We start from the raw sequence: 22,118 nt of genomic DNA on the forward strand, positions 1-22,118 counted from the left end.
CAGAGAGGGGATCTCCACTGTCAAAAAAAGTCCAACCTCCTGGACCGGCTCCTATGATAGACAGCACACTGGTCCAATGACGGGAAATTGAAGTAGTGTGCTGTCTATCATAGGAGCCAGTCCAGGAGGCGGGACTTTGTTTGACAGAGGAGATCTTCTCTTTGTGTGATCTGGCAGGTTCTCCTCTCCCTTCACAGTTTCCTGGCCGATCGCTGGGAGGAGAATCAGCTCCCATGAGGCTGCATTGATGGGCACTGATGAGGCTGCATTGATGGGCAATGATGAGGCTGCATTGATGGGCAATGATGAGGCTGCATTGATGGGCAATGATGAGACTGCACTGATGAGGCTGCATTGATGGGCACCGATGAGACTGCATTGATGGGCACTGATGGGGCTGCACTGATGGGCACTGATGGGGCTGCACTGATGGGCACTGATGGGGCTGCACTGATGGGCACTGATGAGGCTGCATTGATGAGCACTGATGAGGCTGCACTGATCAAGTTGTTCATATTTATTTTTGTAACTTAGTTCTGCATAAAACATTTAACAGTGTCATAAGATAATTTATGAGGGCGTGTTTAGGGGCAGGGCAGAGTAGGGGTTGGGTTGGGCAACTGCTGGCGATCCACCAGAGAACAGACAAAAGTCTGAACAATGACCAGCTATGAAGTGAGCCTGCCAGATGACAATTGGATTTTATATATAAATTGTCTGTCGATGGTGGAACTTAGTCCCCCCCTAGCTACGGATCAACATGATGCTGGGAGAGGCCAGTTTTCCCTCTGGGGTTAAATTGAGGGGGGCATTTTGAGGGCCTTTTTTCCTTTGTGACCCTGACCCCTGTGGCTGGAGACTCCTCACTTATCCTTGCAAACACTAGGTAACCATGTGACTCTGGTGGCAATGGTCTTGCCTGACACAATACACTTGTATGGGTCTATTTCTACGTCTCATTAGTACTCATACTGGGGTTTCAGACATTGTTACCCCTGCCATTGCACACTTTTTCATTTTAAATTTTTATCTCCAACACTGGTAGTGTAGTACCTTTTTCGTATACATAACAACTTCACTTCCAACATTTTGAGGTCATTTTCTTGTTTACATTGGAGGTACTTAGTACACTTCTAATTTCATTTTACCTTATTTCTTTTTTATAGGTCTGTTTTTTTTGTGTTTTGTATCTCTCCATCACAGCCATGTACTCACTTGTGCCAACCTTTGGGTATCTTGGTCCCCTTCCACTACTCCCGTGTCAGACGCTGAGCAGCAGTCTCCATTTGGAGGTGCCATCTTTGATCAAGTTCCAAGCTGGTTTGCAAGTCTCTTTTTTAGAACATCAATATGCAGGGTGTTGGTACCCCCCATATTTTTAGATGGTTTAATATAATTTATGTATTTGTTTCTTAGCTTGTGACATTATTCACAAAACAAGATGCAGCCCTCTATTATATTGCAATCACCTTGGTTGTGTAAAGCATGCATTTGACAATATACCAGCTTGATGTACATTATATATTCCTATATGTATTCAACTGGCTTTACATTTTTATGTGTACATTATGTATGTGTCAAACCTTTGCATAATAAATTGATATTTTATGACTTTTGTATTATGCCTCATTTAAAGTCCCAAGGCCAAATATTGTCTGTGTGTATGTTATAAATTGTCTCTGGTAAACTTCTTTACTAATATTCAGCACAGACTGGCATTACAGGCTCAGTTTTGGCTATAATTACATAATTTTATGTAATGGAAAGAAGGCATTACCCTTTCTGTGTCTGCGAGTCTCCTTGGCTCGTTCAATGATGGATATCTGTAGGCCAACTTCTTCCACTCCAATCTGCAATCACAGAGAAAGTATAATGATTCTATTTACACGTTCTTATCTTTAATACTGGAAAGATTTACAGTAGGGAAAATAATGATTTGATGCCCTGCAGATTTTGTAAGTTTTCCCACTTACAAATAAATGAAGGGTCTATAATTGTTATCATAGGTGTATTTTAAATGATAGAGACAGAATATCAACCAAAATTCCAGAAATAACACACGATACAAATATAAAAATTGAGTTTCAGGTCAGTGAGTAAAATAAGTATTTTGACCCCAAGCCAACATTTTACACTACATGGCCTCGTCCATTGGCCCCTCAATGCAGCAAAGTCAGCCTGTACCTTTAGCAGAGAAGCAGCCCCAAAGCATCATGTTTCCACCTCCGTGCTGGACTGTATGGCTGGTGCTCTTAGGGTCATAGTCAGCATTTTTCTTACTCCAAACACGGCAAGTCGCGTTAATGCCAAAGAGCTAAATTTTGGTCTCATCTGACCACAGCACTTTCTCCCAATCCTTCTCTGAATCATTTAGATGTTCATTGGCAAACTTCAGACGGACCTGTACATGGGCCTTCTTGAGGAAGGGGACCTTGCGGGCGGTGCAGGATTTCGATCCATGGTGGCATATTGTGTTACCAATGGTTCATTTGGTGACTGTGGTCCCAACTGCCTTGAGATCATTCACAAGCTCCTCCCATGTAGTTCTGAGCTGATCCCTCACTTTTCTCATGATCATCCTTATCCCATGAGGAGAAATCATGCATGGATCTCCAGACCGAGGGCGATTGATGGTTATTTTTGTATTTCGTCCATATGCGAAGTATCGCTCCAAAAGTTGTCTCCTTCTCACCAAAAGTTGTCTCTGTCTCTTGCTGATGGTCTTGTAGCCCATTCCAGCCTTGTGAAGGTCTACAATCTTGCCCTTGACGTCCTTTGACGGCTCTTTGGTCTTGCCCATGATGGTGAAGTTTGAATGGAAGAAAGATTATGTGGACAGATGTCTTTTATACACATAACGAGTTAGAAGCACCTTCCTAAATTGACAGGACTAATCTGCGTACCACATGAGTACATACTGTAGGCAGTCTGTGGGAGCCAAAATTATTCTTGGTTGGTAGGGGATCAAATACTTATTTTACTCACTGAACTGCAACTCAATTCATAACATTTTTAATATGTGTTTTTTGGTTGATATTCTGTCTCCATCAATTAAAATACACCTATAATATCAATTATAGACCCTTCATTTCTTTGTAAGTGGGCAAACTTACAAAATCTGCAGGGGATCAAATCATTATTTTTCCCACTGTATGTTTATATACAGTGGCAAAGAAAAAAACAAAACAAATGTGAACCCTTTGGAATTAACTGGTTTTCTGCAGAAATTTGCCCAAAATTGTGATCTTATTCTTATCCAAGTCACAACAATAGACAAACGCAATGTGCATAACCCATTGGTGCCGGTGTCCTGTTGAGACAGGTCCCCCGTCAGATAGTGCCCGTCCCGGACTGCGCAGACGCAGCGTTTGCACAGTACGGAGGACAAAGGAGACGCCGAAAGTCTCTGAACATGAACAGCTGTTCATCAGCTGTACATCTGCACAATTAAGACTACATTGTGCCGCAGGCTCCCGATGCTCGTGCAACTCTGCAAGGGGCGGGTGTAGGGGAGGATGCATACAGAAGAGGCCGCATGCTGGGCAGAGCTCATACAATGGCAAAGATGTGTAGTTTATTGATAAAACCACCCCGAAAACCAGCCCCAACTTATCAGCTCTGCCCATCATTGTAAAATACGGCCTCTTCTGTAGGCATCCGCCCCTTACACGCTTCTCAATAATACATCCGCCCCTTTGAGAAATCCACCCCCATTGTATGAGCTCTGCCCATCATGCGGCCTCTTCGTTATGCATCCGCCCCTTGCAGAGTTGCACGAGCATCGGGAGCATGTGGCACAATGTAGTCTTAATTGCGCATTGTACAGCTGATGAACAGCTGTTCATATTCGGAGACTTTCGGTCTCCTTTGTCCTCCGTACTGCGCAAACGCTGCGCCTGCACAGTACAGGGCGGGCACTATCCGACAGGGAACCCTTCTCGGCAGAACACCGGCGCCTCCCTACTCTTTAGCCGCTTGCTGTCTGCCCCAAAGCAGTTTTACTGCTACAGGGCGACAGCTGTGCGCCGGATCATTCATATATTATATATATATATATATATATATATACATACACACACACACATATATATATACATATACATACATATATATATATATATATATATATATATATATATATATATATACATACATACATACATACATACATACATACATACATTAGGGCTGTTGAAATTAATCGTCGAATCGATGCATCGCGATTCGACCGTCCACGATGCGGCATCGATTCTATAGCTTTAAATAATCGATTATTGAGGATGACGTCATCCTCGCGCTGTGCCGCCGCGCCATGACCTGCCTCCGAGTGAAGCCGAGTGAAGCCGAAAGCAGCCGAAGCTTTCGCGCCGTTTTCTCCCGCCTCCCGCTGACGTCATCCTCCTGTGTCGCGGCTTAGAAAGAGGAGACACAGACAGCGGAGCAACACGTGTCCGACCTCCTCCAGCCTCCTCCGTGTCCCGGACTACCAGTCCCCCCAGAGCTTTCCTCCCAGTGGGCTCCCGCTGTGCAGTGTGTGCACTGCAGTGAGTGAACAACACAGCAGGCTGTCACAGGGGGAGAGGGAGAAGGTCCGTCAGTGCCGTCACCGTCACCCGACTCAGGGCACGGACGGAGAGACCCAAGCTAGGCCGCACTTGGTTGTCCTCAGACTCCAGTCCTCACCAGGCTGAGTGTCCTGTCAGTGTGTCCAATGATGAGTGCCCTCACTCCAAGTCCACTCCGAGTCCTCACAGGCAGCAGCAGGAGAGGAGACCCGCTCCAGACCAGCAGCAGCAGTGAGTGCCAGCCAGGCCAGCCAGTCAACTCATCTTGTCGTTGTCAATGCCAGCCAGTCACTCTACCACTGCAGTGCTCAGCTCAGTAGTACCACTACCACCACCACCATCATCTTAATCAGGTAGGTAACTGACTGTGTGTGTGTGTCACATCATCATGTTAGTGTCACCATATCACACAGACACACACACACAGTATGAACGAAGAAGTTACACTCAGTAAACTTGTCATTCTGTCCTGTCCTCAGACTCCAATCCTCATCCTCACTCAGTCTCACAGGCAGGCAGCAGCAGGAGAGGAGGAGAGACCTGCTCCACCAGCAGTGCCAGTGAGTGGCTGAGTGCCAGTGCCACTGCCCAGCTCAGCTGTAACACGTCACCGACTCGTCATCATCACAGGTAGGTAACTCACTGTCTGTGTCACACACAGTAGTATTAGTAGTAAAATAGTAGAGGACGGTGTTACACTTAAACTAAGATAATATATTATAAATAAAATATCATATAATCTGTATCTCTGATGCATTATGGAAGGAGTGGACTGTGTCTGTCATTGCAAAATGCAAATGCCAAATGTATTATTGTAAATAATAAATATTAATAATGATGATGGTGCTTGCCATGCCATTCTGAATTCCTATTCCTAAACATTAACCCCTTTGCCTCGCCGAGTGGACGCATTTGCGGCCTCGGCTTAGGGGGGTTATACCAGGATAATGCCCGCAGCTGCACTGCTGCAGGCATCATCCCGCCCGGTACCGTTTTTTACAGCGGGCACCGGGGTTGTGTTATCCCGGAGGAGCGGACTGGACATCCCCTGCCTACTCCTAGTGCCTACCACCGCTCTAGCCTCTCAAATTAAAGACATAAGAAAAAAACAATTATAAAAGCGGCCCGCAGCAAAGAAAACGCATATGGAAGTTGGCTTGGCAAGTCGCACCCGGCCCACATAGTTAGTTACAGTGTTCAAATCTCATGTGAGGTATCACCGGGATCGTCAGAGCGAGAGCAATAATTATAATTCTAGCACTAGACCTCCTCTGTAACTCTAACCTGTGGTATCCGTTATTTTTTTTTTGTCTCCTTTGGAGATTTTTAGGTACCGTAGTTTTGTCACCATTCTACGTGTGCGCAATTGTAAAGCATGACATGTTTGGTATTTACTCGGCGTAACACATCATATTTCATATTATACCCAAAAATTTAGGCTAACTAACTTTGCTGTTTCGATTTTTTAAAATTCATGAAAGTATTTTTTTTTTCCCCAAAAAGTTGCATTTAAAAGACCGCTGCACAATAAATTAAATACAATGAGACATAAAATATTGCAACAATCGCCATTTTATTCTCTAGGTTCTCTGCTAAAAATATATATATATAATGTTTGGGGGTTTTCTAAGTAATGTTCTATCAAAAAAAATATGGATTTTAACTTGTAAAAAACACCAAATGTCAATAGGCTTAGTCATGAAAGGGTTAAAGTGAGTTTAAGTGACCATGCCAATGCCATTTAATTAATTACGGTTTAGGTCAGTCTAACTCTATTCTCTAATCTATTGAATGTCCAATGTTTGTCTTAGTGATTGATCACAACTTCATTGATACCTTTGTATGATTTATGGTTTTGCTCATCACTGCCCCACACATGCTGCTGCGGTGAGTGCAGTGCATGTGTGGGGCAGTGATGAGCAAAACCATAATAATATCATACACAAACAAGATAACTATGAAGTTGTGATGTGAATCAATCACTAAGACATTGACAATGACAATGAATACATAAAACTATAAACTATTTGTTTAACATATCATGACATACATACAATCATACTACACTTACACTAGTAGAGGAAACTTGTTACTTTTGTTTTCTGGTGATCTCGTGGCAGGCTTTAGGTTTAAACACTTAATTTTTTTTTTTTTCTTTTTTTTTTTTTAATACTGACAGAGTTTGTAGACGACAACATTGTCATCATCACCCCTGTCACAATTACATGGCATGCTACACTAGTAAAAAATGGCAGAAGGAGACCAAAAAGAACGAGAGATAAAAAATGCACCTAGCTTTTTAAAAGCAAACATCTGGGCACATTTTGGCTTTTATGAACATGAACAAAGTGGGAAGCATGAATTGGACAAGTCATACGCTGTGTGTAAAGCCTGTCATACAAAAATTAAATATCTAGGGAATACTACTAATATGAGAAACCATGCTAGCCGTTTTCACTCAGAGATGCTAACACCTGCCACCACCACCACCAGTGCCGCCGCCAAGTCAATAGACCCAGCTCAGCCAAAAATTGATGCAATACTCTCAACTTTGCCGCCCAACTCTGAAAAGGGGAAGAGAATAACAAAAGCTGTGGCAGCTTTCATAGCTAAGGACCTGCGCCCTTACTCTGTTGTGGAGAACACTGGGTTTCGCTACCTGTTGAAGACGATAGAGCCGCGTTACAAGATCCCATCACGAAGTCACTTTACAGAAAACGTTATACCTGCACTCTACCACGAAACCAAAGCTCAGATAATTGCGTCAATGAGCCAAGCAAGTCGAGTCGCAATAACGTGTGATTCATGGACTTCAGTCACGATGGAGTCTTATGTTACAATAACAGCACATTACGTTAGTAAGGACTGGCAGATCTTGTCGTATGTGCTGCAAACGAGAGCCATTTATGAGTCTCACACAGGTGCTCATCTGGCAGAGCTACTGTCTCATGTTGTGGAAGAATGGCAACTGTCCGATAAATCTGTAGTGCTTGTGACCGACAACGCATCAAACATGATAGTTGCAGCTCAAGTTGGGAAATTCCCCCATGTGAAATGCTTCGCCCATACACTGAACCTTGCATCCCAGCGAGCGCTGAAAGTGGCCACACTCTCCAGGCTTCTTGGCAGAGTGTGACGGATATCCACATTCTTTCACCGCAGCACTAGAGCAAGCCACTGTCTAAAAGAGAAACAGAAATGTCTTGGCCTGAAGAATCATAAGCTGATAACTGATGTGCCAACAAGATGGAACAGCGCATATGACATGGTCGAGAGGTTCTTAGAACAACAACCTGCAGTCTGTGCCACCTTGTTGTCTCCAGAAGTCAGAAAAGGAGAGACCGATCTCTGCACTCTCAACGAAACAGATGTGTCAAATGCAGAGGATGCTATGAGTGCATTAAAGCCAATGAAGGATGCAACCATGCTGATGTCAGAAGAGCGTAATCCAACAGTTTCTCTCATTGCCCCTCTAAATGCACAACTCCTCCAGAGCATGACAGACACCATGGGAGACACACCCATGATCCATGAGATCAAGAATGCCATCAGAACAGATCTTCAGAAGAGGTACAGCAGCGAGGCAGAGAAGAAGATCCTTCATACAGCCTCTGCACTGGATCCTCGCTTTAAGGGACTGCCTTTTATCCTCACAGAGGAGGAGAGATTGGAGATATACAATGGAGTGACTGAGGAGGCTGCATCCTTGGAGGTAATTCAACTAATTTGAATTTCATCATGTTTCTTGAAACGAATTGTAACTAGTAGCTAGCTACAGCTTGCTACATAGTGTAAGCCACGCTTCTGAATCTGATGAGGTGCAGGAACTGCACCATCCGTTTCCTGTGCTTTTTCATCACCCCATCGGAATCATAGGCAATTGACAATGTGTTTTATTTATTTTTTTCTATTCTTTTTCGTTCAAACACAGATTACATCTAAGAGGACACATGAGGAGGATCAAGTGCCTAGAAGAAAAGAAACTCTGGAAGAAGAAGAAAGTTCACCCGTCGAGGATAACCATTCTCCATCTCCTCCCAAAAGAAAGGCCAGATCGCTGCTCATGAGTTTGCTGGGACAGTCTTTCACTGACACTGAAGGTACAATAGAACCCAAGGCCCCCTATGCCAAGGCTGAAGAGGAAATGGAAAAATATTGTAAAGCCCCACCTCTGCCTCTCAGTGAGGACCCTTTGAACTGGTGGTGTGAGCATGAGGTCATATTTCCCCTCCTTTCTCAGCTGTCAAAGCAATACTTGTGTATCCCAGGCACAAGCGTGTCTGCAGAGCGTGTTTTCTCCACTGCAGGAGATGTGGTAACTGCAAAAAGAAGCGCACTCAAACCAGAGCATGTGGATCAACTAGTGTTCTTACAGAAAAATCTACACATTCCCAAATCTTGAGCAGCATTGCTTGCGCCTTGCAGTCACCCATTTTTTTTATCCAGGAAGTGCTGATGTACTGTTGTCGTGTCTGCCAGTGCCACTGCCCCTGCCAAGTTGCCCAGCCCGCTGTTAGTCTGCCACACGACTGACCACTGTGACCAGTGACCACACCAGTGTTGTTAATTTTATATATTTTGTTTATAGCACAGCACTGTCAGTGTCTGCCACTGAGATTTTGATTTTTGAAGATTGGAAAAAAAAGATTTAAAAAAAAGTAGGGGTTACTTTAACCCTCAGCCAAATACTAAAAGTTCCAAACAACTGATGCCAATTGCCAACCAAGCCTCATCCCCTCTCCCCCCTCAGCCCAGTCTCTGTCTCCCCTCCCAGTCTCGCCCTAACCTTAGTCCCTCTACTCCCCTTCCCTCTCCCCCTACCCTTCCCCTTAAGGCCCTCTTCCCCTTTCCCTCTTCCCCTTTCCCTCTTCCCCTCTCCCTCTTCCCCTCTCCCTCTTCCCCTCTCCCTCTTCCCCTCTCCCTCTTCCCCTCTCCCTCTTCCCCTCTCCCTCTTTCCTTCCTTCTTTTCTCTCTCCCTCTTTCCTTCCTTCTTTTCTCTCTCCCTCTTTCCTTCCTTCTTTTCTCTCTCCCTCTTTCCTTCCTTCTTTTCTCTCTCCCTCCCTCTTTCCTTCCTTCTTTCTCTCTCCCTCTTTCTTTCCTTCTCAGAGAGAAGGAATGGAGGAGAATCTTTCTTTGTCTCTCTCTTTGTCTCTCTCTTTCTTTCTTTGTCTCTTTCTTTCTTTCTCTCTTTGTCTCTCTTTCTCTCTTTGTCTCTCTTTCTTTCTCTCGTTGTCTCTCTCTCTTTCTTTCTTTGTCTCTCTTTCTTTCTTTGTCTCTCTCTCTTTCTTTCTTTGTCTCTCTCTCTCGCTTTCTTTCTTTGTCTCTCTCTTTCTTTCCTTCTTTGTCTCTCTCTTTCTTTCCTTCTTTGTCTCTCTCTCTCTCTTTCCTCCTTTCTTTGTCTCTCTCTTTCCTCCTTTCTTTGTCTCTCTCTTTCTTTCTTTCTTTGTCTCTCTCTCTTTCTTTCTTTGTCTCTTTCTTTCTTTCTTTGTCTCTTTCTTTCTTTCTCTCTCTCTCTCTCTTTCTTTCTTTCCTTCTTTCTTTCTTTCCTTCTTTGTCTCTCTCTCTCTTTCCTCCTTTCTTTGTCTCTCTCTCTCTTTCTTTCTTTCCTTCTTTGTCTCTCTCTCTCTTTCTTTCTTTCTTTCTTTCCTTCTTTGTCTCTCTCTCTCTTTCCTCCTTTCTTTCTTTCTTTGTCTCTCTCTCTTTCTTTCTTTGTCTCTCTCTCTTTCTTTCTTTGTCTCTCTCTCTTTCTTTCTTTGTCTCTCTCTCTTTCTTTCTTTCTTTCTTTCTTTCTTTTCCCTTTCCCCCTTTTCCCTTTCCCCCTTTTCCCTTTCCCCCTTTTCCCTTTTCCCCCATCCCCTTTCCCTCCCCTACCAAATACCAATGCCATACCCCTCTCTCCCCCCCCACCCCCCTTCTACAACCATCCCCATCCCCAGTCCCCACCATTCCCCTTCATCTCTACATCCCACTTTCTTTTTTTTTTCCCTCCCGAGTCTCTTCTATCTATTGTCTATGTCATTGTCAACAAGACCTTATAACGCCAGTTATGCCACTCTAGTCTAGCGTCAACTCAACGCAGTCACAGTCACACTGTTTTTGACTGACTGGTGGCAGCAGGCCTGCAGGTGGCCGTGGCACTGGCAATTGCAAACAATCAATGATCATCACAGTGAATTGAACCTGGAGTATATGTATGTCATATAAATATTATATTTGTTATAACTTTTCTAGCACTGAGGAGATGGAGAATGGTTTTCTATTGTTGTGTCCAACTGTCCATTTAGAATTTTTATACTAGTGTCGTCATGTGACTGTGGCGTGTTCAATGTCACAGTGTGTCTGTCATGCTCTGTGACTGCCTGTCTGTTTCTAGGGGTTTAACCTTCAACAAAATCAATTCTGTATTTAATTCCAGACAACTGACGCCCGCCAAGCCACCAGAGGAAGGCAAATCCTTGAAAGAATAAATTGAATCTTAAAACTTGGAGTAAATCTTTATTGGATCACACAAATATACACACACAAAAGAAAAATCACACACCGACCGGCGACCTGATGAGTGGCTGACTGTGCCACTTGCCTGCGTTGTTCATGTTCACACAGTGGTCTGCCCTTTCTCATGATTCACAACTGACGTGATGTCACGTGTGTGTTTTTTGTTGGTATTGTGTGTGTATATTTCTGATCCCATAACGGTTTAACTCAAGGTTTTAAGCTTCAATTGATAATTTATTCTGTCAAGGATTTTTGGGCTTCCTCTAATGGTGACTTGGCTTGGCTTCAGTTACAGATGTATCGTGGTAGAGTGCAGGTAACGTTTTCTGTAAAGTGACTGAGTGACGACTTGAGTGACAACAAGCTTTGCTAGCACTGGGGGGAGATGGAGATAAATGGTTTATTTTTGAAGATTGTGTCGGACACAATCTTCAAAAATGAATGTGTTCATCGAATTTTCACACTTGATGTTATATTGTCAAATGTCAATGTTTGGGGGGGTCAACTCAACCCTCAGCCAAATAAAATTCTAAAATTGTATTTAATTCCAGACAACTGACGTCCGCCAAGCCACCAGAGGAAGGCAAATCTTTGAAAGAATAAATTAAATCTTAAAACCTGGAGTAAATCTTTATTGGATCACACAAATACACACACAAACAAAAACACACACCTACCTGACCTCATGTCTGACTGTGCCTGTGCCATTGCCGGCGCCTGACCTATGGCCTGCCCTTTACCATTATGATTCAGTGATGTGTGTGTTTTTTGGTATTGTGGTGTGTAACTGTATATTTGTGATCCCATAAAGATTTGTCCAAAGTTTTTAGATTTAGTTGACAATTTATTCTGTCAAGGATTTTCAGACTTCCTCTAATGGTGGCTTGGCTTGGCTTCAGTTACAGGTGTATTGTGGTAGAGTGCAGGTAATGTTTTCTGTAAAGTGACTGGGTGACACAACTCCGAGAGCTTATAACGCCGATCTAGCCATCTGTGTTGACTCACTGGCGCTGGTGGTGGTGGTATTGGCAAACAATTATCACTGTGAACCAGGAAGTTCTGCAACACAGTGTGTGACTGTGTTACAGGTTCACTGTGATGTTTGCCAGTCAATAACTGGAAGTGCTCTGTGTTATATAGATGTAGGTGTTACTGTTTACAAGTTATAGTTTACTTTTTCATAAAAGAAAATATTAAAATGTAAACTACTGCTCCAGGCCAGCACTGTATGTATGTATTATACACAACAGTTTGATGTCACAGTACTTTTTTAAATAAATACTGTTGTTGTCTGCTGCACTGTTCAATGTTCATGTTTAGACTTTGCTATATGCAGGGAACTTGGTGTAATTTGTTTAAATAGCAGATACAAATAAATATATTTAATATTTCTTTAATTTCTGACTGCTTGAATAAATTTTTTGAGGAAAAGTTGAAAACCATGGGCACTTGGGTATTAATCGTGATGCATCGTGATGCATCGCGGAATCGCATCGAATCGAATCGTGGATGGGATAATCGTAATCGAATCGAATCGTGAGGTGAGTGAAGATGCGCAGCTCTAACATACATACATATACACACACATACGTGATCCAGCTCTTCCAGGCAGGACGCGCGCATGCGCGCCACCTCACTCGTGCTGTGATTATACACAGCGGGAGCCGATCAGCGGGTACCACGGCCTCAATGTCCACCGGCACCCGCTGATCATTCTTTTATCCAGGCAAAACGGCAGTCTGCCTATGTAAACAGTAGGGAAGGCATGAATCCTGTGTTCCTGCAAAGAAAGGACATGGATCCATGCCTTCCCCTAGTACACAGAAACACCAGCTAGGCACACAGTTAACCCTTTGATCGCCCCTGATGTTAACCCCTTCCGTGCCAGTGTCATTAGTACAGTGACAGTGCATATTTTTAGCACTGATCACTGTATTTTCATCAGTGGTCCCCAAAGAGTGTTGATTAGTGTCAGAATGTTCGTTGCAGTATCGCAGTCACGCTATAAGTCGTTGTTCGCCGCCATTACTAGTAAAACAAAAAAAACATAAAAATATCCCATGGTTTGTAGACGCTATAACTTTTGCACAAACCAATTAATATACACTTATTGGAATTTTTTTACCGAAAATATGTAGCAGAATACATATTAACATAAAATTTTTGAAGAAATTAAATTTTTTTTTTTGGATTGTTCTTATAGCGCAAAAAATAAAAACACAGAGGTGATCAAATACCAGCAAAAGAAAGCTCTATTTGTGTGAAAAAAGGACATCCATTTTGTTTGGGTACATCGTAGGACTGTGCAATTGTCAGTAAAAGTAGCACAGTGCCGTATCGCAAAAAATGGCCTGGTCAGGAAGGGGGTAAATCTTCCAGAGGTCAAGTGATTAAGGGGTTTCAGATGCCGAGAGCAGGGTTTATGATCATGTGACCGCCATGATTCTGTCAGCACAGGTTGCAGAAAAGAAAATCGCTTGATTCAGTCATCAACACATTCAGTGCTAATGGAGGAATCCCTCCTGCAGAGCCATTGTGTTCTGGGGGGCCCGTCCCCACCAGGAGAACACAGTGATTACTACTGACTATAACAGCCAGTAGCAATAACCACATGTAAAATCCAACAGGCTGGTCGTTTCGAAGCTGATCGATCAAACAACTTGGGTACATTCAGCCTACCCATACATGGTTCAAATCTGGGCTAGTCCCTGCTGAACCGGCCAAGATCCGAGTATCAGATTACAGACTCAGCTTTCTTCAGGCTCGATTACCAGCTGTGCTGTAACATGGTGTTTTGAATCAGAAAGGATTTACACAATCCTTCCTCTCTTGCAGAAGAGACAAAAAAGCATCTGGCTTATTCAATCATATGTAGGCAGCCAAATAGCAAGGAGGCAGCACGTGGCTTTCTTATTGGAGATTCAAGCAAACTCCATACTGGATGCTATGGATGCACCCTAAATGTTTATTTGTAAAATAAATATTTTACACAAATATAAATGTAGGTGTAGAATATATACATATACACACAGAATGTACATTTTACAAAATGACCAAAACATTTCCTTGTGGAAAGTCAGTAGATGATCCAGCAAACATTTAATATTTAAAGTCATTCCACGTGTTTTGTTCTAAGATTCAGCGGACACAGAAGGCATTCTCCCACTGACAGAAGCCCAGATTCCTTATTTCCTCCACATACTGTTAACCAGGGGTCTCAAACTGGCAGCCCTCCAGCTGTTTGCAAAACTACATGTCCCATGATGCATTGCAAGGCTGACAGTTACAAGCATGACTCCCACAGGCAGAGGCGTGATGGGACTTGTAGTTTCACAACAGCTGGAGGGCCGCCAGTTTGAGACCGGTCTTAAACTGGTGGCCCTCCAGCTGTTGCGAAACTACAAGTCCCATCACGCCTCTGCCAGTGGGAGTCATGCTTGTAACTGTCAGCCTTGCAATGCCTCAAAGGACTCGTAGGCTTGCAACAGCTGGAGGGCCGCCAGTTTGAGACCCCTGCTCTAAACACCAATCCAAAAAATTAAAAAAGAATAAAAAAAGTCTAGTTAGAGTTTAACTTTCTTATCAATAGAGATGTCAGGTAGAATTAGTGCCATCTTAAATGTGCTTTACCTTCTTAAGGTCAGCAGGAACCATTTTCTCCAACATTTCCAAGGAGAAACGATGATGAGCAAATATAGGAAGATACTTCTCTGCAGAAAGGTCTCTCAGAAGATTCACCAGTTCCTCTTCAAGTCCTTCCTCCTGTAAAACAACCACAAGACTCTAGAGCAGGGTATACACTTTCCTTCTTTTTTTTTTGTTCAACCAGCGGGCTGAACAAAAATAAAATCTCACAGATCCCCATATCAACACAAGTGATGCTGATGCAGGGATCTCTCCTGCTGTGCTACTGTATTCTGACAGTTTGGACTCCCTCCCCGGCCCCCAACCAGAATATACAGATCAACACTGCAGCCATTGGCTGCATGAGTTGATCGAATGCAAGTTTTTCCAGCATGAGCAGTTATTAGACTGGCTTTTGTTGAACAGACAGCGGTACACACATATCAAAAGTAGTCTGGTTCCTGCTAAACTGGACGATTTTCAGTGCATGTATGCTCAGCTTTAGTTTCAAAGCTCACTGAAAAAGATGCAATGGGTATAAAAAGACAACCTACCTGGAGTCTGAGGGACAGAGGCTTCTGGTTCAATAACCGCTGATATTGAATCAACCAGTAGTTCTCTTGCTTGGCTTCACTCTTTGCATCCATCTCCAGCTAAGTGAAGGCATAAACAGATTTCAGAATGGGAAAGTCACATGAAACATTAAAAAGCACAAGTCTAGCTTTCTCATGTCCTCCTACCCCAGCCCTCCCTCCTCCACTAAAAAATAGATACATACCTATTTTTCCAAGGGTCCTCTGGCTAGTCTGATGGCATTATGAGTCATTCCTCGCATACTGCAGTGGTAACGGTGAAAGTCTTTACTGCTGCACTGAACTGCTCTTAGGTAATAGTGTGTGAGAGCCATTGACGTGGTACAGTGCGCACCAGGCTGCCGTTATAATACCACCACATCAAGAAGATCTTAGGGGTGTTGAACCATTCCCCTGAGTCCATGTGTTGGTGACTTAAAAAGTCTGCTTGATAATTCTCCACTCCCAGTATGTAGATGGCCAAGAAAGATGTAATCAAGCTTGCTTCTTTTAGGGCTGCCTGGCTTCTGGTTCTCTTATGATAGTTTATGCAGGCCACAGCCATGGCCTTGTCCAACTGCACCATTTGCTGGGTGATGTGTAGTAGAGGGGTCCAGTGTAGGAGAGGCAGTCTTCTGGCTCTCAGATCTAGAATACTGATGGGGAGCGCGGGTTCCTGTGGGGACCAGGTTGCCTGGACAGGTAGAGAAATGTAGATCAAGCCCCAGCCTGAAAGGTTAGTGTCCGTTTGTACCACCTTCCAGAGAAAGGAGAGGAACTGTATTTTAGGACTGAGCTGGAAAGCCAACATCCCAGGTCTGCCTGCCTTTGAGGTGAAGCTGGCAGATTGGAGAGTAGGAATTGAGAAAGGATGGGAATAGAAATTCTAATTTGTGTCCCCTGGAAATGACAGATTGGACACAGAGGTCTAGGACATCTCTGATCCAGTCTGGCATGAATGCCAACAGAAACCCCCACCCTCCAGAAAGCGAGGGTGCCCCTTCATTGTGAAGAGGGCTTCTGGATAGGCTTGGAGAGTTCTAGGGTTCAAGACTTGTGACGAAAGTAAGGACCCACCTTACCTTAGAGGAGGATGCCTGGAAGACCCAGAAGGACCCCTGCTGTAGATGTAGTAGTAGATTTAGGTTGTTTTTTTTTTAGTGTAGAAGTATTTCTTCCCCCATTGACTTCTTTCATAAATATATCAAGAAACTCACCAAAACAGACATTCACCATTGAAAGACTTGAGTAAAAGAAGTATTTTACATGCAGTCTCAGCAGGCCAAGCCTTTAACCACAAAATTCCACACTTGTGCACAGAGAGGAAGATCATCCTAGAGACCTGGAGAAGTACAATCTCTAGGGCATAAACAATAAAATAGCAGCACCAAAGGCAGAGTTCCAATTATTCTAGGCCTAGGGGAACAGGATCCTCAAACATAGAATCATGTTCTCTATTTATTTTGTCTAGTCCAGTTAGCAGTAGTCTGCCAAATGAACATAGCAGCAATGGCCACCCGTAAGGCACGACCAGCAAGGGATGTCTTCAATAGGGTTTCAAAGCATGTATTAAAATCCATAAAGGAAGAAATATCCTCAACAGGAGCAGTAGAATGCTTGCCATGAACAAAGGTGGTAGGATCCATGAACAATTTTCCATCCATGAGATATAACTCAGCAATGAATTTTGTCAGGATCTGAACAATCCTCACACAAAGCATAGTTAATTTGTGTGTGCAGAGGAAAAGTCTTTCTAGACTTCACCAGTGTTTTATTACCCATAGGAGTTTGACTCCATTTGTGATTCCAATGCTGTAGACAAAGGCCAGAATGCACCGCATCAATAAGTGAGCTCACAATAGAGAGCATATAACATGAAGGTTTAGCTTGTGTCTCATAGAATGCAGAAGGTGAAATATCCTCTCCAGGATCTTCTGCATCCATCTCAACTTCTTCAATATCTTCCTCAAAGAGGTTAGGAGGACCAGGGTCATACTCCTGAATAAGGTGGTGGAGAGGCAGAAGAGTGCTTTTGGGCCATGGAGACCAAAGGCTCCAGAAGGTCAGAAAGCTGCCCAAAGAAATCAGACATAGTTGCAGTAAAATCTGCCTTATTCAGATAGCCCAACTGTTGCATGCCTGAGAGGGAGCTAAAGTTAAGCAGCCAATACATTAGTCATTTTCTTTCTTTCAAACAGGGTTAAATGAAAAAATTATCTGATTCCCCCCCTACACATTTGAGATAGATGGGGGAATCCTTCCTGCTGAGGTATTGTGTCCTGACAGCAGGGAGATTTCCCCACCAGCAGAAAACACTGATCAGTGCTGCTGGCTACAGACGGCAGCACTGATCGATCAGTAAAAACCCAACAGGGTGGCTGTACAGGAGTTGACAGGTAGATCTACTTCTGTATAACCACTTTGCAGACACAGATCAAAATTTGTCCAGTCCCTGCTGAACTGGTCAAATTTCAATCCATGTATGGCTGGCTTTAGATGAAGAGAGGTGTGTCAATATAGGACCTTGCTCCAGTGCAGGGGAACAACTATTGACCTTAACATTTAGCTGGTTTTCTGCGTTCCTATCTGTAGCACAAGTGTTATTAGGCCCTTTTTGCTCAGCTCCTCTGCACCTTGTCTCTGCTATTGTTATGTGAGGAGATCCCCTGTGGGGTACTCACAAAATGGATGCAGAGTGAGAGGATATTTGCCTGTCTAGAAAGGGAGCTGGTATAACCCAGGTGACAGCCCACCTTCTGTGTCTATGGAGAAGCAGGTAGTGAGGAGCATTCTTGTACTTGCATTCTTGGTAGAAATAGAGATCAGAAGTGCATCAGCCAGAAAGCATTTGTAGCTACGTCACTACCCAAGTAGCACTGTTGCATGGGAAAATCCGCCAAAATGCAAAAAGGTCAATTTAACCTACTGCCAACATGGTAGAGACATTTACAGATGAAGATAACATACTAAGTGTAATAAGGCCCCACATGCAAAAAAAAAGTACAAAAATCCCAATTACAGAGAAACAATGCCTTATCTTATCTACACTGCAGGGTCCTGGAGGAGACCAAACTCCACCCATTACGGTGGGCATACCACAGAAAGGGTCTTCAGGGTTTAGGTGCCTTAGGAATGAACCACAGGCCTTGCTTTGTATAGTATCTTGTGGTTAGCTACACTTGTTGCACCAGTCGCCAAGGTGAGCACCAAATGCAAGATCCAGTGCCCGAAGTAAGCATTACAGACAGACTGGCCCCGTTGTTGTAGGGTCCAGGTGAATTTCGCAAGATGTACTCCCAGGGCAGCCAATCTGGAAACTGCTAATGGCAAAAGACAATTGGATCTTGATGTAAGTGTCAGTCAAAGGGGGTTATTTACGAAAGGCAACTCCACTTTGCACTGAAGAAACAATGAAAATAAATGGTGGAGAAAATTCCAATCAACTGAAGGCAGCAGTATATAGCCCTTGATCATTGACTACAGGTCCTGTACTGTACACTTAAGATATCTGTTGTTGTCAGAAAGGCCACATGGTGCATGGCCAAGAAGGAGCTAGAGTCAGATTAGAGGAGGAGTGTTAAAAAAGGACATTGCTCCAGGACAAGGGGCATCTGAGCAGTGTTTCCGGTTTTCTGCAAGCTGTCTGCAGAATGCATATTATTCGGCCCATTTGTCCCAGGTTCCTAGCGTCTGTGATCTGCCAGTACTAAGTGAGGGGATCCCCAGTGGGGCACTCACAGAATGGGGTGCAGAATGTTTGTGGTTTGCATGCGCAGATACATAAGCCGCTGACCATGTTCCTGTGACTCTGTAGAAGATTGCTACAGTAGTACAGCAATGTGCGGTGAGTGTTTTTGCCAGAAAAGGTGGGTGGGTATGCGTCAGACAGGAAGTGTGATGCAGCTTTCTCATGCTCCTGAGACCATGTCTCGATAGGAGGAGAAAAACACCAAATTTAAATTGCTCAAGTCAAGAAACGTTAAAGAAAAAAAGTCAGGGGATACCACATTAAAGTGAATAACTCCTAAATCATTTCTCTGTAAAACTGCATAGTGTGTTACACACTGTGGATTGTGATGTTAAAAGCCAGAAATCTGTGCTAATATACAGGGAAACCCTGTCCTACCTATCCACAACACTGCGCCTATTAATTTCACCTGTCAGAGTGGGGTCTTTAGGGTCTGGGAACCATAGAAATGGAGCATGGTCCTAAACCTATAATGCGCCCCGTGGCTAACTACAAACGTTGCACTTTGAGCCAAGTTGAGCATCTAATGCAGGATCCAGTGCCCCTAGCAAACATTACTGGCTGGCCCCACACCATGGAGTCCTGGTAGGGTCCCCAAGGTACACACCAATCTAGAAACTGCTAGATAGCCTAGTGTAAAAAGTAGTCAGATCTTGATAGAAGCATCAGAGAATTTTTTTTAATAGTTTAAAGAGAAAAATATATCTCCAGAGGAGCTAACGTCCATCACCTAAGGATGCTAGCAAAAAAAAACCAAGAGTCTCAGAGTGGACAGAGTTATACGAGTGTGAACCAGGGGTGGCCCTAGCAAGCTTTTTGCCAGTGTTGAAGGTAGCCTGCATATAACTCATGGTCTATAAGTACAAGTGCTGTGTCCTGTACTGTAAAAATAAGACAGAAGAGTTTTTTTTATACTGGCCAGGGCCTCAAGGAATCAAAAAAGGACAACATAATTCCCAAAATTCACTAATCTAACTTGTGAAGTAGAACCTCTTTGCACTCACCAGCACAGCCAGCAACTCTTCTTCCCTCTGTTTCTTGTCCTTCAGCAACTGCTGCAAGAGTTCACTTAAGGCTCTCCTCTGCTCCGAGATGACCTCCTGAGTTAATGAGAACATTGTCAGCTAATAGGAAACAGTCATGATAGGTGTCCAAGGTGAGGGCAATCTAAGGGGGATGAATTTATGACAAATGGGCTCCAGACACAGCAATTACTACACGGATAACGACCCTTGTGTATGAAAAGAGTTTTAAATAAGCAAGTGTTTGTGTTTCCTCTAGCAACGGAGGTAGCCAGAACACTTTCTATTACTAAACCTTTCATACAAAAAGCTCTAATTTCTTGCCAACAGCAAATACAATGGTGGCAATGGAAGGGTATGATCTATGGAAAGGGATAAGCAAAGCCTGGATATTTATTGCTGGACGGGAAATAATGGTGCAACAAATAAAAAAATAGCAATGAAATAATCCTTTACTTTCCTAAAACACTTACAATGGATATTATTGTATGTGTGCAATATGAACAGAGCTGATAAAAGGGGCTATCCTTGAGTTTTGTGGCTTAGAATAGGTGTAAAGGCATATAAAATGTTTTTAACTCTTTATAGTATAAAAAGGAAGAACCAAGATCGGGCTTTATATTCCTTTCAGAAACTTTGTAGTCAACCAGAGGTTATCATTAAAGGATGCCCTGTGTAGGCATGCACAAAGGTAGTCTATGGGGTTGATTTACTAAAGGCAAATCCACTTTGCACTACAAGTGCACTTGGAAGTGCAGTCGCTTTAGATCTGAGGGGAAGAACTTAAATGAGGGGAAGAACTTAAATGAGGGGAAGCTCTGCTGATTTTATCATCCAATCATGTACAAGCAAAAATGCTGTTTTTTATTTTCCTTGCATGTCCCCCTCAGATCTACAGCGACTGCACTTCCAAGTGCACTTGTAGTGCAAAGTGGATTTGCCTTTAGTAAATAAACCCCTATGTCCCTTACACAAATTTTTTCCCCAGTAACTAGGAGTTGAAATCTGATTTTACCTAGAGTGCCCCCTGTGGGGGAAACCTGATACTACAGCCCATAATTTAAAAAATAACAGCCTGTATTTCAGGTACAGACAAGAGTGTGTGGGAGAGATACTCTGGGGTTCATTTACTAAAGACAAATAGACTGCCGTTGCATTCATTTTCCCCAGAGCTTAGTGGAAGTGATGATGCTCTGTTGATTTCCATCATCCAATCATGTGTAAGCAAAAATGCTGTCTTTTTTTATTTTCCTTGAGCCTGATGAGGTATTCTTTACAAAGTTAAGCTTCACCACATTTACTAAGCTCTGGGGAAAATAAATGCAACAGCACCTGCAAAGTGTCTATTTTCTTTTAGAAAATCCAACCCTCTGTGTTCCTTCACAAAAAAAAAATATCTAAATTAGATTTGTAATCTTACGTGGAACATCCCTTAAATCAAATACTCCTTATCAGTATTTAAGATTTGTTTCAAACAAATTGCACACAGGCCACAGGAATGGATGAGACCACCAGTGGATGCAGAATGTTAACACATTTCACAAACCTTCTGTTACAGCTTTAGAAGTTGAATTTTAACATAACATGGCAGAACTACCAAATCCCGAGAGACAGAACATTAAACACAGACACAAGACATTTCTAAGGTTTAAATAATAAGACAAACTCAGCAAAACAAATTTGCAGGACAGAAGGAACCCAACATTTTTACGGAAAAAAACATAACATTATTGATAGGTTGTATTATCAGTGATGTCACTGGTCTCCAATGAATGAATAGGTTGCATTATCAGTGATGTCATTGGTCTCCAATGAATGGGTAGGTTGCATTCACAATGATGTCACTGGTCTCTAATGAATTGATAGGTTGCATTCCCAGTGATGTCGCTGGTCTCTAATGAATGGATAGGCTGTATTATCAGCGATATCACTGGTCTCTAATGAATGAATAGGTTGCATCATCGGTGACGTCACTGGTCTCTAATGAATGAATAGGTTGCATTATCGGTGATGTCATTACCCATTCATTGGAGACCAATGACATCACCGATAATGCAAGCTACCCAGGTTGCATTTGCAGTGATGTCACTGG

The 22,118-nt window shown here is 43.2% G+C and overlaps 2 protein-coding genes across 4 annotated transcripts in view; one reads left to right on the forward strand and one right to left on the reverse strand.

Annotated features, from left to right (window-relative positions):
- The window catches only part of LRSAM1 (leucine rich repeat and sterile alpha motif containing 1), a 145,624-nt gene that overhangs the window by 13,333 nt on the left and 110,173 nt on the right, over positions 1–22,118 (reverse strand). For all 3 annotated transcript variants that reach the window (XM_073599857.1, XM_073599856.1, XM_073599855.1), the window contains 4 exons: positions 20,009–20,104; positions 15,239–15,337; positions 14,691–14,822; positions 1,778–1,850 (listed from right to left, as the gene is read on the reverse strand). In XM_073599857.1, the coding sequence (XP_073455958.1) occupies positions 1,778–1,850; positions 14,691–14,822; positions 15,239–15,337; positions 20,009–20,104 (400 nt within the window). The remainder of the gene's footprint in view (positions 1–1,777; positions 1,851–14,690; positions 14,823–15,238; positions 15,338–20,008; positions 20,105–22,118) is intronic.
- On the forward strand, positions 7,696–8,967 carry LOC141107341 (E3 SUMO-protein ligase ZBED1-like). The gene is made up of 2 exons (XM_073598030.1): positions 7,696–8,277; positions 8,497–8,967. The coding sequence occupies exons 1-2, from the start codon at positions 7,831–7,833 to the stop codon at positions 8,965–8,967; spliced, it is 918 nt and encodes a 305-aa protein (XP_073454131.1). The 5' UTR covers positions 7,696–7,830.

This window comes from Aquarana catesbeiana, linkage group LG09, assembly GCF_042186555.1.
Source record: "Aquarana catesbeiana isolate 2022-GZ linkage group LG09, ASM4218655v1, whole genome shotgun sequence".
Taxonomy (NCBI): Eukaryota; Metazoa; Chordata; class Amphibia; order Anura; family Ranidae; genus Aquarana; species Aquarana catesbeiana.

Coding starts and splice junctions, on each gene's coding strand:
- LOC141107341 (XM_073598030.1), top strand. CDS start 7,831: ATGGTCGAGAGGTTCTTAGAACAACAACCTGCAGTCTGTGCCACCTTG. Junction 8,278..8,496: donor AGGAGGCTGCATCCTTGGAG/GTAATTCAACTA, acceptor GTTCAAACACAG/ATTACATCTAAGAGGACACA.